Raw genomic sequence first — 14,888 nt, 5'->3', positions numbered from 1 at the left:
TGTGTGGTGTGAAACTTCACTGTCCTTTGGAGCCAGCTAAAGTGCTGGACACTAGTGGCTGCTGAAAATATTTCCCTTGATAGATTTCCAAGTTTAGAACAGTCGCCAAGGAGGAGAAAACGCCTCAGACACACCTTCTTGTCAGAGAATTTAGTATTTGTTCAGTACAGCGTCTGCAATACAAAGAAACTTCTGATGTGAGTGAGAATGTGTTCAACTTAGTGCTATTATTCGTTTAACACAATGATACAGCAGAGGTAGAAATAATCAATAAAGAAAGGACATTTAATGAGATTTAGGAACCTCCCAAAACATTGAAGCTCTCCTCAAGCATTTGATTATCTGGAGGCTTAATTATCTGTGCTTTCTACTTTAAATTAAAGAAAAGCCATAACTCAAAGTTACCAGCAGTTTAATGATAACACTCTTCAATTCAGGTTAATTAAAGCACAGCCGTAATTAGAGTGTAGTGTTGTATATCACCAGGCTGGTGCAGAAGTATTTTCATTACAGTAAGAATTGGCTATTCAATTTCAAGATGACATAAAGGACGCCAAAATATATTTTAAGCTGGTTCATGTAGAAGAAAAAGAATTGGGGATTATTCTGGGTATAATAAAGCACAGATAAAATATACAGATTTTCAGAGCAGTTTCTGTAATTACCTGCTGCATTAAAACAATATGCAGCCAATAACGTCTTAAAGCATGAAAAGAAATAAATTTGCTCTTGCCCTGAGCTGGCAGAGCCCCCTTGAAGAGTGGAGTCATCACACGGGAGAGGTTGGCGTTTTCTCAGAAGCTGGGAGAGTCATTCTATGAAAAGATAAAGGGGAAGGAGAAAGGGGTGAAATTTGAAGTTGTTTCCAAAGAGAACAGAATGGGGGAGGAAGAGAGGCAAGAGGGGCCGAAGACACCCTGAGGCAAGCTTTTTAAAAATTTCAAGCAGAGAGATGCTCTCCTGTCCAGGTGAGACTCATGCCAGTTATACATTTTGACTTCTCTGCACCAGCCTTTTGGCTTCACCATGTATATCACTAGAAGATGCAGCTTTGTTCCAAAAACAGTAACTAATTTAGGCAAAATGCAATATCATTTCTAAATATTTCATTTATGTTTTCTCATTTAATCCTCACAACAATCCTGTGAGGTTTATATTAATATCACTGTCTCTGTTTATAAATGAGGACGCTGTGACTCAGAGGACGTTGGTGCCCCTTCCAAAGCCACCTAGCCGACAAGTTATAGAACCAGGATTTCGATGCTGGGGCCTCTTGCAATTGGGAGCAGCTTGGAGTAGCTGCTAGATGAGGCTGGCTAGTTAAGAAACTCCTAGGGAGCTTATTAAGTGGAGAGGTTTCTAGGCACCATTTCCAGATTTTAACGTATGGGATAAGTTCTAAAAAATCTGAATCTTTTACATGCAAGTCGGGTGATTCTGATTCAAAGTCTGATGACTGGGAGCCCCAACTGACTCCATCTCTCCACACCACAGGCTGGAATAACCTCTTCTTATTCCCCACTTTGGGCTCAGTGACTGGAATGTTTTTCTTTGATTGTAGCCAAGTCATAGAATCGTAGGTGGGCCACATCTTGCAAGCTAATGTTTTTGGGATTGGAGCCTTTGTGTGAGCTTGCTCGCCATCATTCCTTCTTCACTTAGGCTATTCTACAATCTCCAGGAATAAATCTGCACTCTACCATGCCAAGTAAACCTCTGACTGCTCTCCCTACTCCCCAGACCTCATCCAATTCAATATAGAGAAAGGATCTGGGGGCACTGAGCCCCTTAATGCTCTCCACCAGGTTTTCACTAAGGATAGTAACAACACTTTAAGGGTGGGAGAACTGATAAGTGCTAAAATGCAAAGAAGTACAGAGGAAACAAGGGCAGTTCAGGATGCAACCCTCAAAGATGCCTCTTGGCCTTGTTGGAGATCATGGTAGACATGTTCTGGACCTTCCCCAGGATGCCCCTTTAAGCTCCAGCAACTCCTGAGCATCTCCCCTGGGTTTTGCATGGCTGGCTTACCCCTGGGTCTGTGTGGCTGTAAGATCAAGGCAAGGAGCTTTGGGATATGAAGGAGAGAGTGCCACCCATTGTTCTCTGAACACCAGAAAACTACCTGCTTCCTTTTCCCTCCCACTCCTTTCCTTCCTCAGCAGGCAACTGTGGAGGGTGCAGATGGCTAGCTCACACCTGGCAGAAGTGAGGGGCTGGGGTATGAGGCCATGTTTGACACTATGAGCAGTTCCAATAATAAGATGCTGTGTGATGTCATGGAGTATGAGCTATGGAGTCACAAAGGCCTGGGGTCAAACCCCTAGATCAGCCACTTGCTGGATATGTGATTTGGGACAAGGTATTTGATTTCTGCATACCTCCTTCCTTTGCTAGGTACCAGCTGCCCCCCAGTTTCCTCATTTCTGAAACAAGAATGATGTTACTTATCTCTCAGTAGTAGTTAATATCCTTTTCCACTCTCCTACCTCTCTTCCTCCCACCCCCTCTCTATCTTGTCCCATGGAATATAATGTAAGCATTGAGAAAGAAAGAAATACATTGTGGCATTCCAGGTTATATTTACTCTTACCTTTTAGAAAATTCTGCCATCAGTTACCAGCCAGTCAATCAATTAGATATTTAATGAACTTGGTATATGTGTGCCAGTATGCCAGGCATGGTGCCATCCCTAGAGGAACCTGCAATTAGATTTGGTCAAATATATGCACATTAAAAGATTAATACCAGTACTTGTGAATGCCAGGTAAAGGATCTGTTTCCCTATAGCAGCTGCCTTCTGAGAGTTTGCAGTCTGGCCAAGGAACATAATACCCATCCTCAGGGAGAGCTAAACACCCATTGATAAGTGTTTGATGAATATATACAACTGGAGGACGGATGCTAAGAGTTACAGGGAGAGAGAGCTCCCTGTAGGCTGGAGGTGACCAGGAGAGGGTTCTTGGAAGAAATGACATTTGAGCTGTGCCTTGTAAGGCAGTTGGATTCAGAGAGGAACTAAAGAGGGAAAAGGGAATTCTAAGTGGTAGGGAATCAGGAGGCTGGGAGTACACAGTACCAAACAGAACCATCTTAACACCCATGTCTCTTTGAGATTTTCCAATAACAGCCAATTGGTTTCCCCTTTAGATGAGAGAAGAAGAAAAATCAGATTTCTTTTGACATGTGATGTTTTCAGGGGGAAACAGCGATAGTGTTTTTATGATGAGAGCTAGAAAAGGTGAGGATGCACCCCGCTGCCTCAAGGTAAGAAAGTGAAGGCAGAGGGGAGAGGAGGGAGGGAGCGAGGGAAGGAGGAACTGAAGGAAACCACAGGTTCAGAGGTTGGGCTACTCTAAGAGCAAGAACACTATGTTCCAGGTTCTGAATCTCACAGTGAGCGCATTAGCCAGTCAGTCATCACCTGCAAAATATAAAATCTTAATTGTATCAGGTTTTACAGCTCAGAGGGGATTAGGACAAAGGATGTATTTAAAATAAGGTGTCCCTCTTTGTCCCCTGCAGATGATGGAGCAGTTAAAATTCAGATTTGATGTGGAGTATTTAATGCCTGGGTAACTTGGGGAACTCTGATCAGATCTTTGCTGTGCTAAAGGGCAGGAGTTCTGCCCTCAAGTCCAGATGGAAGTGTGGATGCTCTTGTGCTGGCTTAAGAGTGTGGGGCCTGGTGGAGGGCGGTTCTCTATCCTCTCATCCACCTGCATTCAGGGCCCCTAAACATTCAGAAAATCATGCTCTCATCCTTTGTTGTTTTCATGGACAGGTCTTTCTAGTGAAGCCACTTGAGAAAGCAAAACTTAAGACTAGCTACCTAGAGAAAGCTGGGTCTCCTGCCCAATGAAAGCTACAGCTAGTTTAACTTGAGTTCTGTGAAATCATTAGTTTTTAGAGAAAGACATTTGAATTTGAACATGGAGCATAAAGAAACTGGCAGACCCGAATATTATATGATCGATTTATTTAGCCAGGCTGCAGAAATGAGCATTTTATGAGAATTTGTGGAGAGGCTCAAGTCTCATATTTAAAAAATATTTTTCCTCAAAAAACTAGCCCTATTCATCCAATTATTTTGGGGGTCTTATACATAGGGCTGAGCATATAGGAAAACAGTAATACAGTATGTATGATTATTTCTGCTGCAGGGACCCAGAAAAGGACCAATTACCCTTCTACATGCTAGTGAACAAACCAAACTCTATTATCACCTTTAATCCATTAAAACCCTTTATCAAAGGCTACAGAGGCAATGGCAGGTCTAGAAGTCTCTACAGGAGGGGTCAGGGATGCAGTCCAATTGGAAATGGGATGAATGCTAGGGGCTTGACTTGATGCTGGGTATGCATAACAAACACACAGTTTACATGTTATGTTTCTGATTAATAATAATAGCAAAGCCTTCTAAAAGTGCATTTATTCACATTTTAGGAAAATTCTAATTGTCTGTATCAAAGAATGTAATTATTTTTAAATTCAAGTGTCATAGGTGTGCTAGTGGAGATAAGGTGAGTGTGTGTGTGTGTGTGTGTGTGTGTGTGTGTGTGTGTTTGAGGGTGGGGGTGTTCCAAAGCTTCCCATTCCACCTCTATCAAAGTCATTTGGAAATGGAGTCTAAACATCATTTTAAATCACTTCTGTTTTCTTGGTTCTGAGTTTTACAAATCACACCGTTTCAAATTTTCTTTAGCTAGATGTTTCCATTTCAAGAGCCTATCATTTAAATCAAAGCTTTTATATGTAAGTCTTTTTCATTCTAGCCCCTAGATCCTAAAGATCTGGTTTCCCAATGTCCAGGATTTCCATCTGCATCTACTCTGATTGCATGTGTCAGCCTGACATTCCCAGGGTCCCTCTGGATAACTGAAGAGGAGCCTGTGCTTCTGGGTGGAATTGGGTTTGGAGGGCACAGTGAGAGCTGCCTCTTTTGTCCTCGCCCAGCTCGCTCCTGGGGGAGCCATCTTCAGCAGCCCCAAACCACGTCTTTGCGTACTCTTCCTGAGCACATTAGAAGGTGCAATCCTTACCGCAAGTTTCTATGCTTAATTCACACTAGCAAGCAATCTTTCTAGTCAAGGGGACTGATTTAATGGCAAGAACATTTTATTTCCCTCCGGGTAGGTAGAAACAGTTGGACTCTAATTCTTAAGAGCCTTTGTTCAGGAACATCTGGGTTGAAACTACTGTAGTTAACAGATGATGTTGGCAGTAAAAAAAAGAAGGCTTTGTATAATGTCGTTGTCAAATTTGGTAGACCTCTACTTAATAATTATCAAGAAAGCAATCTAACTTTTTATTACAACAGTTTTATTGCAGATTGCTGGTTTAAGACCATTTTGTGACGTGGCATTTTTTTTTTTTAAAGAAGGCATTTCTATTCCCCTGTAATTATTTTTGCAACCGGTGACAACTTTCTGCATTGGACATATTGAGACATTTTATTTTAGAAACCAAGAGATAAATTCTGGCTATCTTAAGGCTAATTTCTTCCTGTTTGTCACATTGTGAAAGCTTTCTTGCTTCTTTCTAATACCCTACCTCACCCTAAGCCTTTTTTCTCACCTACCCTAGTCCTCTATGTGTTAAAACACCATAGACTGAGTAAAGCCATAGAATGACTATAGAGCTTGGTTGAGCAAAGCCCATTTTGCTTCACCAAAAAAATGATATTGAATAATGCAAGTAAATATGTAATCTCAGGACATCAGTTCCAGGTAGTCTGAAGGCCCATTCCTGAGAATGAACCCCTTGGAACAGGATCTGTAGACAGTCCCAAGGAGAAATTGCTGTCTATATTTTAGAATTGTACTTACATCATGGCATAGTGGATTGAAGGCAAAAATTAGATCCCCAGAGCATGTCACTGTTACTTCCTTCTACGGCCTTCTTTTCCAATCTGTCTGCTTCTAAGGAGCAAGACAAGTTAAGAAGCATCTTGTTTCAGGATTCTGTACCCACTTCCAAGCCTTCTCTGCCTAAACTAGCCTTTCCTAGTTTACCACTTTATCTCCTCTGTGTCATTCCAGCAACTCATGACGTTCTGCTCCCCAGTCTTTCATACATGTATTTAATCAGCATTTAGTCAAAGCTTACTCTCTGCTCTTTGCAAAATACCAGGGAGACAAAGCCATGTCTTGCACTGAAGAAGCTCAGTCTTGAGGGCAGAGAGATGAGTAAACAAGTGATGACCACAAATCCAACACCCAGTCTCCTGTTTACTTGCCTTGATCTGCTCTTCTCCACTGGCACCTCAACAGAGGCTGCACCTCTGCTGCAGCCTTAAGCCCAGGACCCTGACGTTGGCAACTCTTTGTGGCAGAATCTAACAAAAAACTGTCATTTTAACAGGGGGAGACATAGTTGTGTTTCCAATGTAAATTGTAACTTACTCAAGATTTGTATTTTGCAAACTTCCAGACGATACTCATTACAGCAGAGATTAAAAGCTTAGATGCCTGTAGGGGGCAGGCCATTAGCAACAAAGAGTGGAAGAGAGAGGAGATCTGAGACACAGGGAGCGGTGGGGACTGTGGCTCATTGGAGAGCACATGTCCCATTCAGAGGGTTAAGTGCTTCGAAGCTCTGGTCCCTTTTAGCCATACAAAATGTGGCTCCAGGGTGGCCATATCTGATTTATCAAGGAAAGCTGAAAAGCTAATTTTTATATGAAATCACCTGTTGGTATCTAATTCCAGTTTTTTAAAAACGCTGCACTGAGCAAATAGAGCAAGTCTGCTTGTTGGGCTTCTGGCCCCCACTTCATTTCCTCTGCTTTGATGAGAAGCGTCTGTGTAGCACACTGCGCTGAGACTTGATTTCTACTTTGACATTTCTACATAAAAGTTGTTTAGCCTTGAACAAGTTGCTTGATTTCCACTTTTGTTTTTCTACGTAAAGGCCATTTGACTTTGGGCAAGTCACTTTCCCCTCTTTTGACCTCAGTTGGTCATCTGTATAAGAAGGACAGGCCCAGCCAACCTTGGGAGCCTGAGTCTGAAAATCTGCAGCTGTGGCACTATTTGCATATGATCACCTGGTTTATATCACTCTGTCCCTTTCCTCTTTGCGTCTTCGGCTAGTGAGCAAAGGTTTGTTTTGGGCCAGAGGGCTTCTTAAAAAGAGACTTCCATAAGGCAATATAGAATCAACCAAGATATGTATTTGAAAGTTGTGAAAGAGGACTCAGAGATCTGCTGGCCCACTCCTTGCTAGATTAAGGAATGTGCACAAGGCCACATAGATTTTATTGACTTTTCTGCATTAGAAAGCTCCTTTCTTTTAAATCTAGTTGGTAAATGGTGTCGTAGTAGCTAGGAAGACATACTTCACCATTACTATGAATTGTTTCTTCCCTTCTCACCGGTAGGATCAGGTCATTACAGCAATTAAGATCCTTGATCCCATGAACTGCCAGACTCCCAAACTGGTGTGGCCGTTGCTCATAGAATAACGGCTGAGTGGCCTCTTCATAATCCATGCTAAGTTAAGACCAGTCTTTTCTTTGAGTTTTTGGCATTTAGGTGCTATTTACATTAGAAAGTGATTACTTAATCTGGTAATTTGGTTCAACAAATACTGCATAAGCCATCTGATACTTAAAACAACTTAAGCTCCAGAAGTAACAGCCCCATCAATGGTGCATGTTGACGGTGCTCTATGGGACAAATTAAGAAGAACATTTTCCCAGCTGTAGTTGGATACATGGCTTGGTGCTTAAGCCAACTGAATGATCAGCACAAAGCCCAGGTCATTAGAGTCTGACAGGAATCAGAAAACCTGCAAATCACTGGGAGGGCCCAAATATGCCTGGATGAAAGTGGTCCTTTGAAATCTGACTGTCTGTTCAGAGCAATATCGGGGACCGTGACTTCACATGAAAGAATGAGCAGTTGCTCTTATTCTCAGTGGAGAGCATGGGGCCTTCCCCAGTACCTTACCTGCAAGCGACACATCCACAAGGCCAACACATCTGATTATGTTGCTTTTCAATTTAAAACTGACACAAAGCCTCCCATTCCACTTAGAATAAGCTGCAGACTCCTTGCCGTGGTCAGCAAAGGCTTCATGATCTTGCTCCTGCCTAGCCCCTAGACCTATCACTCTAGACTTTTCTCAATCAGCTGGAGTCTCTCTGTCTTTATTGCTGATCCTCAAAAACCCTGAGTTTCTTCCTGCCTCAGGGCCCATGCACTCGCTGTTTCCACTCCCCAGAAAGCTCTTTCTCTGGATCCTTTCATTGCCTGCCTCTTCTCCTCATGCTCCTGTGCTCTGTGCTCTAGGGTCACTTCCTCAAAATGATCCTCCTGGACCATTGCAAATAACATACCTTCCAAGTTCCTCTTTATCCTGTTAGGTTGTTTTATTTTCTGCATAGTACTTGTCCTCGTCTGGAAATTTATTCCTTATTCACTTATATATTTGCCTATTGCCTATCTCTCCCAAGACAAAATAGGCTTCACTGAGGATGAAGATGTTGTATATCTTGCCAGGCACTAGCTGGAGACCTTGGACAAGTTACATGGGCTTTCTGAGCCTTAGTTTCATTACCCGTAAAATAGAGATATAAATAGAAGTGTGAATAGCGAGGGTAATATCTCCCTCTTTGGGATATCATGGGGATTGAGACCACCAAGAAAGGCCCTGACCTGTGCCCCAGCCTCTCCTCCCCCTTAGAATGCTGGAACTAAATAACCATCAGCTCATTTCTTAATCTAGCAGTCAACTAATGTTTTATTATCCAAAATGTCCATAAAACGTAAGTGATAATGCTCATAGTAGAAACTTGTAATATAATATATAATTCTTTTTTTGTTGGTGTGAGCTTTTATTTCTATGAGCATATAAATATATATTTTCATCAAATTGTATCATGTTATTCACATGTTCATATCCATATAATATTATTTGTTGACCTTTTACCTTGAAATATTCTTCAGAAAGTTATTTTGAATGCTATTACTATATTGTACCATACTTTACTTAACCATTGCCTCATTATTGGACATTTAGGTTGCTTTCAATTTTTTTTACTCTGTATAAACATTACTACCTTGAACATCTTTGTGTATAAATATTTTACTGGACCTTTTATTATTTTCTAAGAATTGAACCCCACTAAGTCGAAATCATTCATTTGTTGAGCTTCTCTATATCAGTGGTTCCATATATGGCACTATGGGGAATTTTAAACAAGCCCCAAACTCTTAAAGAAGTTATGCTGGTTGAGGAGAGAAAGTTCAGACACATGAAACATCAGGAGTAGCCACAGTCAGTATAAAATTGACGAAGGGCTAAATGATGTGGCTGCAGAGAAGGTGCTGGAGGAGTTCTGAGAATAGAAAATCAGAGGCTGGCAGCAGCTGGAGAAGACCTACACAGAAGGCTAGATTTGACATGGGCCTGGAAGGATGGGTCGGGTGGAGAGGCAAGGAGAAGACATTCCCGGGGGGTAGGAACAGCATCAGTGAAGGCCTGGAGGCAGGAATGAGCTAGCCTCAAAGCTGTCTGGGCTGCGGGCATGAGCACTGGGCAGATGAGGTAAGACAGCTTGGATGAAGCCAGGAGTGAGAGTGCTGCAGACATGTGCTGGGCAGTTACACGGAGGCTAAAGATTATTACCATCATTCCGAGCGCACAGGGGTCTGCTTGGAACAACAATATGAGCTATTTGTACAAAAGACAAAATGGAATCCAAATAACAGGTCCAGCTGCTCCAAATACCTCCCTCCCCCTGCAGTTAACATTTTACTACCCAACTAAGTAGCTAATGAATCTGGCCAGGCATTAATCCCCAGGCATAAATCCCTGCTTGGGGTCTGTGTCTAGACATCCAGACCTGAGCGCAATTTGCACTTGGAACATTCAGTGCCTTATCACTTGCAAGAAATCAGGTTTAATGGGGAAGATGGGGAGGTGTCGCTCCCATCCCCCTACCTTTGGCACAGTGACTGTGGAATGAGGGTCTCTTGCATAATGACTGCATTAGGAGATGGAAAGGTTGCAACAGTGTTTGTTATGTGGCTCTGGTTGTTCAGAAGCACTGACTAGGAGGTTTCTCCATTTCATTGCAGGCTGTGTTTTGTGAAGCTCAAGCTCCTAATGATAGCCATTGAGTACAAGTCCGCCAATCGAGAGAGCCGGTAAGTTTGGCATGACCCAGCAGCCAGCTGACATTATGATGGTGAGAATGCGCACAGAACGCTCAGTCCACTTCTCCTTTTTTACACATTATTTCTTTGCTTGCAGCCCTGATGCAATACCTCTCTGACCCTAGGGCACATTTCAAGGCATGCTCAACTAAATACTGCCGCTTCTATCTCAGAGCTGCCTGGCGTCCCAAGCCCACTGGGCATTCACAGAGAGTTTCTCCAGGGGAAAGCGATGAGGCATCTCAGTCTCCACCCAATCATGTCAACTTGTACTTTTCACCCCTCAGCATGAAACAAGGGGACAGACCCTGTCCTAAACCCATTTTTTTTTACTGCTGTGAGCAAAAAGCAGGTGGACTCTGGTCTCCTTCACAGCAAGCATGGGGTAGAGTTGTGATGGTAGATACCAGCTCTCTTGATAGCCAAATTACAAGCAGCCTGTTGTGTACCATATGTGCTTCTCCCGGTGCTACTGAAATCCAGGTGGCGTAATATCAGCCTCATGTAAATTAGCCAGGAGAGCAGGGCTCAGAGGCAGGAGCCCTCTTTATTTATTTATTTTGCACTTAATTATGTGCAAATCAGACTGATGAGGACCTGGGTCTGGTTGGAATAGATAACACCCCAGTCAATATATGAGTTCATGCTGGAAGAAGGAAGCCTCACATAAACAAGGAGTTTTGTTGATGGAGTACTGTACGCATTACAGATGAAATACAGATGGTTTTTGCTTCCCACTTCTTAGCAATGGTTTTGGGGGAAAGAGAGCTCATTGAGAGATGCCCGGGCTTTTGTCCTCTGAAATGACATTCATGGTTTGCTCCCACCTATAGAAAATTAGTCATCCTGTACATGCCCAAGTGTGGAGTACAGATGCACTCCAACATAGGCCTTAATAACTCAGCAGAGTGCAGGGCAAGACTAGAAGTTTCCTACTATCGTCATTTAAGGAGTTTTCATTATCTGGATGAATGACTTAATGAAGCCAGCCTTCCAAATGTGCAGTCTGTGTCTCTATGACAAAAACACTGGATTGTAAGCAAGTCGATCGAATGTTCTCTGTTACCTTAATCTCCAGATCAGATTGCTCACAAAGTCAATCTGATCAAATGTTAAGCTATTTTGAAAATCCAAATCAACCAGCACAAAGAAAAAATGGGGGGCCAGCCCGGTGGTGCAGCGGTTAAGTTCACACGTTCCGCTTCAGCAGCCCGGGGTCCGCTAGTTCGGATCCAGGGTGTGGACATGGCACTGCTTGGCAAGCCATGCTGTGGTAGGCGTCCCACGTATAAAGTAGAGGAAGATGGGCATGGATGTTAGCTCAGGGCCGGTCTTCCTCAGCAAAAAGAGGAGGATTGGCAGCAGTTAGCTCAGGGCTAAACTTCCTCAAAAAAAAAATGGTAGATTTGGTGACCACATGTAGAACATGGCCATAGCAGTTAACAAATATGTATACAGATATACATTCTTCTTTTCTTTGTTGGCAAAATGAAGAACATTATTTGCAAAACCTTAGAGCCCTGGATATTTGCTGTTCAACAGATAAGGTGGATGTCTCTGGGATTGCTGCTTGCCCATGTTGTTGCCAATACTGACTTGTACCTGTCTTGGGGAAAACGTGTATCCTGGGTTTTTGCAAATGATATTCTTCATGTTGCCAAGTTAGTAAATCTTTGTGTAATTCAGCGTTCTCTCTTCATCACTTTTGTGCATCTCTCAAAAAAGTGTGATGATGTGGGTGATGCTGATGCTGAGTAGTGTTTCTCGGCCATTCCAGAATAATTTCATGGCAGAAGACTGCACCCTGAACCTTGACCAGTCATCTCCCACCTGCCACCATTTGGTCACAAGGAGGGAGGGTGAAAGGCTGTTAATGATTCAGTGTGAATCTGCTGTCACCAGTCTAAGAAAATAACTCAGAGCTCTCCCTGAAGACAAAGTCTTTTCTTTGATGGGCCCTCCAGTTAATTCACAAGTCTGATGTTTTCAACAAAGCTTTGTTGATAGTTTTTTAGATTTTTTTTTTTTTTCAGAAAAGGGCAGAAAGAACTTGTTTGGCTTTGTTTTGGCTTTCTGTGTGCGGTTACTAGCTTTAATCCTCAAAAGTGGCTTGGTCTCAGTGTGGAAGCACGTTGGTTCTTGTGGAAAAAGGTGTGTTTGAGGGAATGTGGATCATGTCTTTGAGAAAACACAGGACTTCTCAAACACAGTATCTATGTTAAGATGGATCAAGATTTGACCCTTCCTGAGATAATAATTTTGAGTTTTTTCTTCATTTAAAGATTTCGCATTTTTTTTCCTCTCACGTTTTCTCAGTGACCAGATGTTAAAATTCAGACAACCCCGCTTCTCCTGCCCGCCCCTGCCTCCAACCTGTGTTTAACTACCTCCTTTGTGGTTGTTTCACCCCATGATACTGTTTCCATGCTTTGCTGAAAAACCTTGTTTTCACATACATCCTTCAAATAATTCGAAACAAAGGTTTTATTCCTTCTTTCCTTCTGGTGTCAGTCAATTTATTATCAAGTTGTTTGATTTTAAACTCTTTTCTTGTCGTTTTGCAGAAGCCGAAAGCGGTATGCACTCTTCGTTAACTTTCCTTCCACTGTTCACCCTCTGTCTTCACTTCTAACCACAGGACTAACCATTTGCCAAGAATTCAGGAAGATAGAGATTATATATATGTGTATATGTATATATAATCTCATTCCCTTGTCTAGTATATATATATATTTTTATATATATGTATATTTTTATATAAACACCTCTCCAACTAGAGTACATAAAAATTGAAAGTAGCATATTGCTTTTCTTGTTGGATTTGTTGATTCTTTTGGATGACGCACTAACTTCTTTGCAGGAAATCTAAAAAAAATGAAAGGCACGATCCCGTTTTCAGTCCTGGCACCAATGATGGGAACAAATGTTATTAAAGTTGAAAAGGAGGGTGTGTCTCTCCAGCCCTTGGTGTCTGTTTCTGTCCTGTCCTGATGTGTCTTGGTGTCCGCCAGACTCTGTGGTGCCATTTGTCTGCATACCACATCCACATTCCCAGTGACCTCCTCCTCCCTGTGTCTAGTTCGAATTTGTAGAGCAGAATTTGTGTTCTTTTATCCACAAAACAGAGACCAAGCCCTTACACTTAACTCTCTTTCCTTACACTTATTTTGATGATAATATTTTGTATTTTTTATTTCTCAGGCAGTACTCAGTACAGACTTAGAACACTGCTACTAAATTGCTAGATTATCACTTTTGATTTACTAAATGAGTACTGTTTATTGAGATGAACTCATGGCTTTATCTTTTTCCTAATGTGTTTGGGCATATTTCTTAATATGAAGCATCTCAACTTTCACCATGTGACCTCACCCTGTTTTGCTGCTGTTTTATGTTGCATGAAGCATGACTAAATCTTCATTGACTGTTTTTTTTTAATTTGGGGGTTAACATTTTTACTGTAGTTTTTCAATAATGTGTTCTCTAAGACAGTATTGTTGAAAACATACCATTGAGATGCCTACTAGTTCATCTTCTCAAGAGTTGTTTTTCTTCATAGTTGTCATCACTGTCATATTTATGTTTGTACTTGTGTGTGTGCGTGTGTGTGCGTGTGTGTATCTGAAATTCTTTCCAAAGTCAGATTCTTATATGATTTTTTGAGTAGATGTGTGAAAATAGAGGTGGCTTCCTGTCAGTTTGGTAGTATTGATATGATCCAACTGCGAGAAGTTACTGCAACACTTTGCATCTTCAGAGGTCCACAGTGGTTGCACCTCTACTGTTGGCTTTTGGCCTTTGAGTCTTTTTATCTTGTAGTGAAGGCATGTTGTGATGTAGGCATGACTTGTCCTAAAGTGTACCAGAAAGTGACATGGCTTGCTCCCAGAACCAAATGTCCCGCATTGTCCTTCCCAAAGGAACTACCTCTTCCCCATCTCATATGGCTGCTTTTTTTCCTTATGTGCAAAGTATATTTTAAAATACCATTTCTAAAATTATTGAGATTGATTTAGGCTAAGCAAGTCTTTGCCCGTATCATTGGCAGACCGCAGTGGTGGTCATTCAAGTCTGACCAACTGGGAGCAATCTTTATTATGCTGTCTCTGTGTAAGTGAACTGGGCTTAAGTATACTGAAGCATGGAATACACAACTGTGTCTCCTAAATATATTTTATTAGTAAAAGTGTGTGTGTCTAGTTGTGTGGGACTCTAGCAGCATGTATTTTAAAGCCCAGAAGAAATGAAAAGTTCCAAAAAGGCAATAAGATTTGAGATTTGGGGTTTCTGTAGGCTGTGTCCTAACACAGCCCACAACCAGAGGGCAGTTGTGCTCCCTGAGAGGCGAAACAATTGGTTCAAAGCCCCACCCAATAGCAATTGTCTATGACCTTGTGTGGTCAGAGAGGCAACTTCCCAGGGGCGTGATTCATCTGGGCACAGCATGAACTGAAGGCCTTGATGGTTCTAATTCTCTTGCTCTTGTTAATGAAGTCCCATTAGCTTGCTAGACACATATGATTACCATGTATCAAGTACAAACTATATTTTCACGTGAGTGATATTTTTGCACTTGCTTGGGGAATGGTACATTACACCTACCAAAAATGGAATGGGGAGGAGAGAAATACACACCTGTCATATTTATCCATAATGGATAAAAGTTTCCTTTAAAAAATATCTGTTTCAGTTGAATTACCAACTGTTTCTATATTTACATATTTA

The 14,888-nt window shown here is 41.9% G+C and overlaps 1 protein-coding gene across 22 annotated transcripts in view; it reads left to right on the top strand.

Moving 5' to 3' along the window:
- KCNMA1 (potassium calcium-activated channel subfamily M alpha 1) overlaps positions 1 to 14,888 on the top strand; it is a 714,937-nt gene that overhangs the window by 548,800 nt on the left and 151,249 nt on the right. For all 22 annotated transcript variants that reach the window (XM_014836994.3, XM_014836959.3, XM_070491092.1 and 19 more), the window contains one exon: positions 10,086 to 10,154. In XM_014836994.3, the coding sequence (XP_014692480.3) occupies positions 10,086 to 10,154 (69 nt within the window). The remainder of the gene's footprint in view (positions 1 to 10,085; positions 10,155 to 14,888) is intronic.

This window comes from Equus asinus, chromosome 2 (assembly GCF_041296235.1).
Source record: "Equus asinus isolate D_3611 breed Donkey chromosome 2, EquAss-T2T_v2, whole genome shotgun sequence".
NCBI classification, from domain to species: domain Eukaryota; kingdom Metazoa; phylum Chordata; class Mammalia; order Perissodactyla; family Equidae; genus Equus; species Equus asinus.
This window is presented reverse-complemented; position numbering and strand designations above follow the sequence as displayed.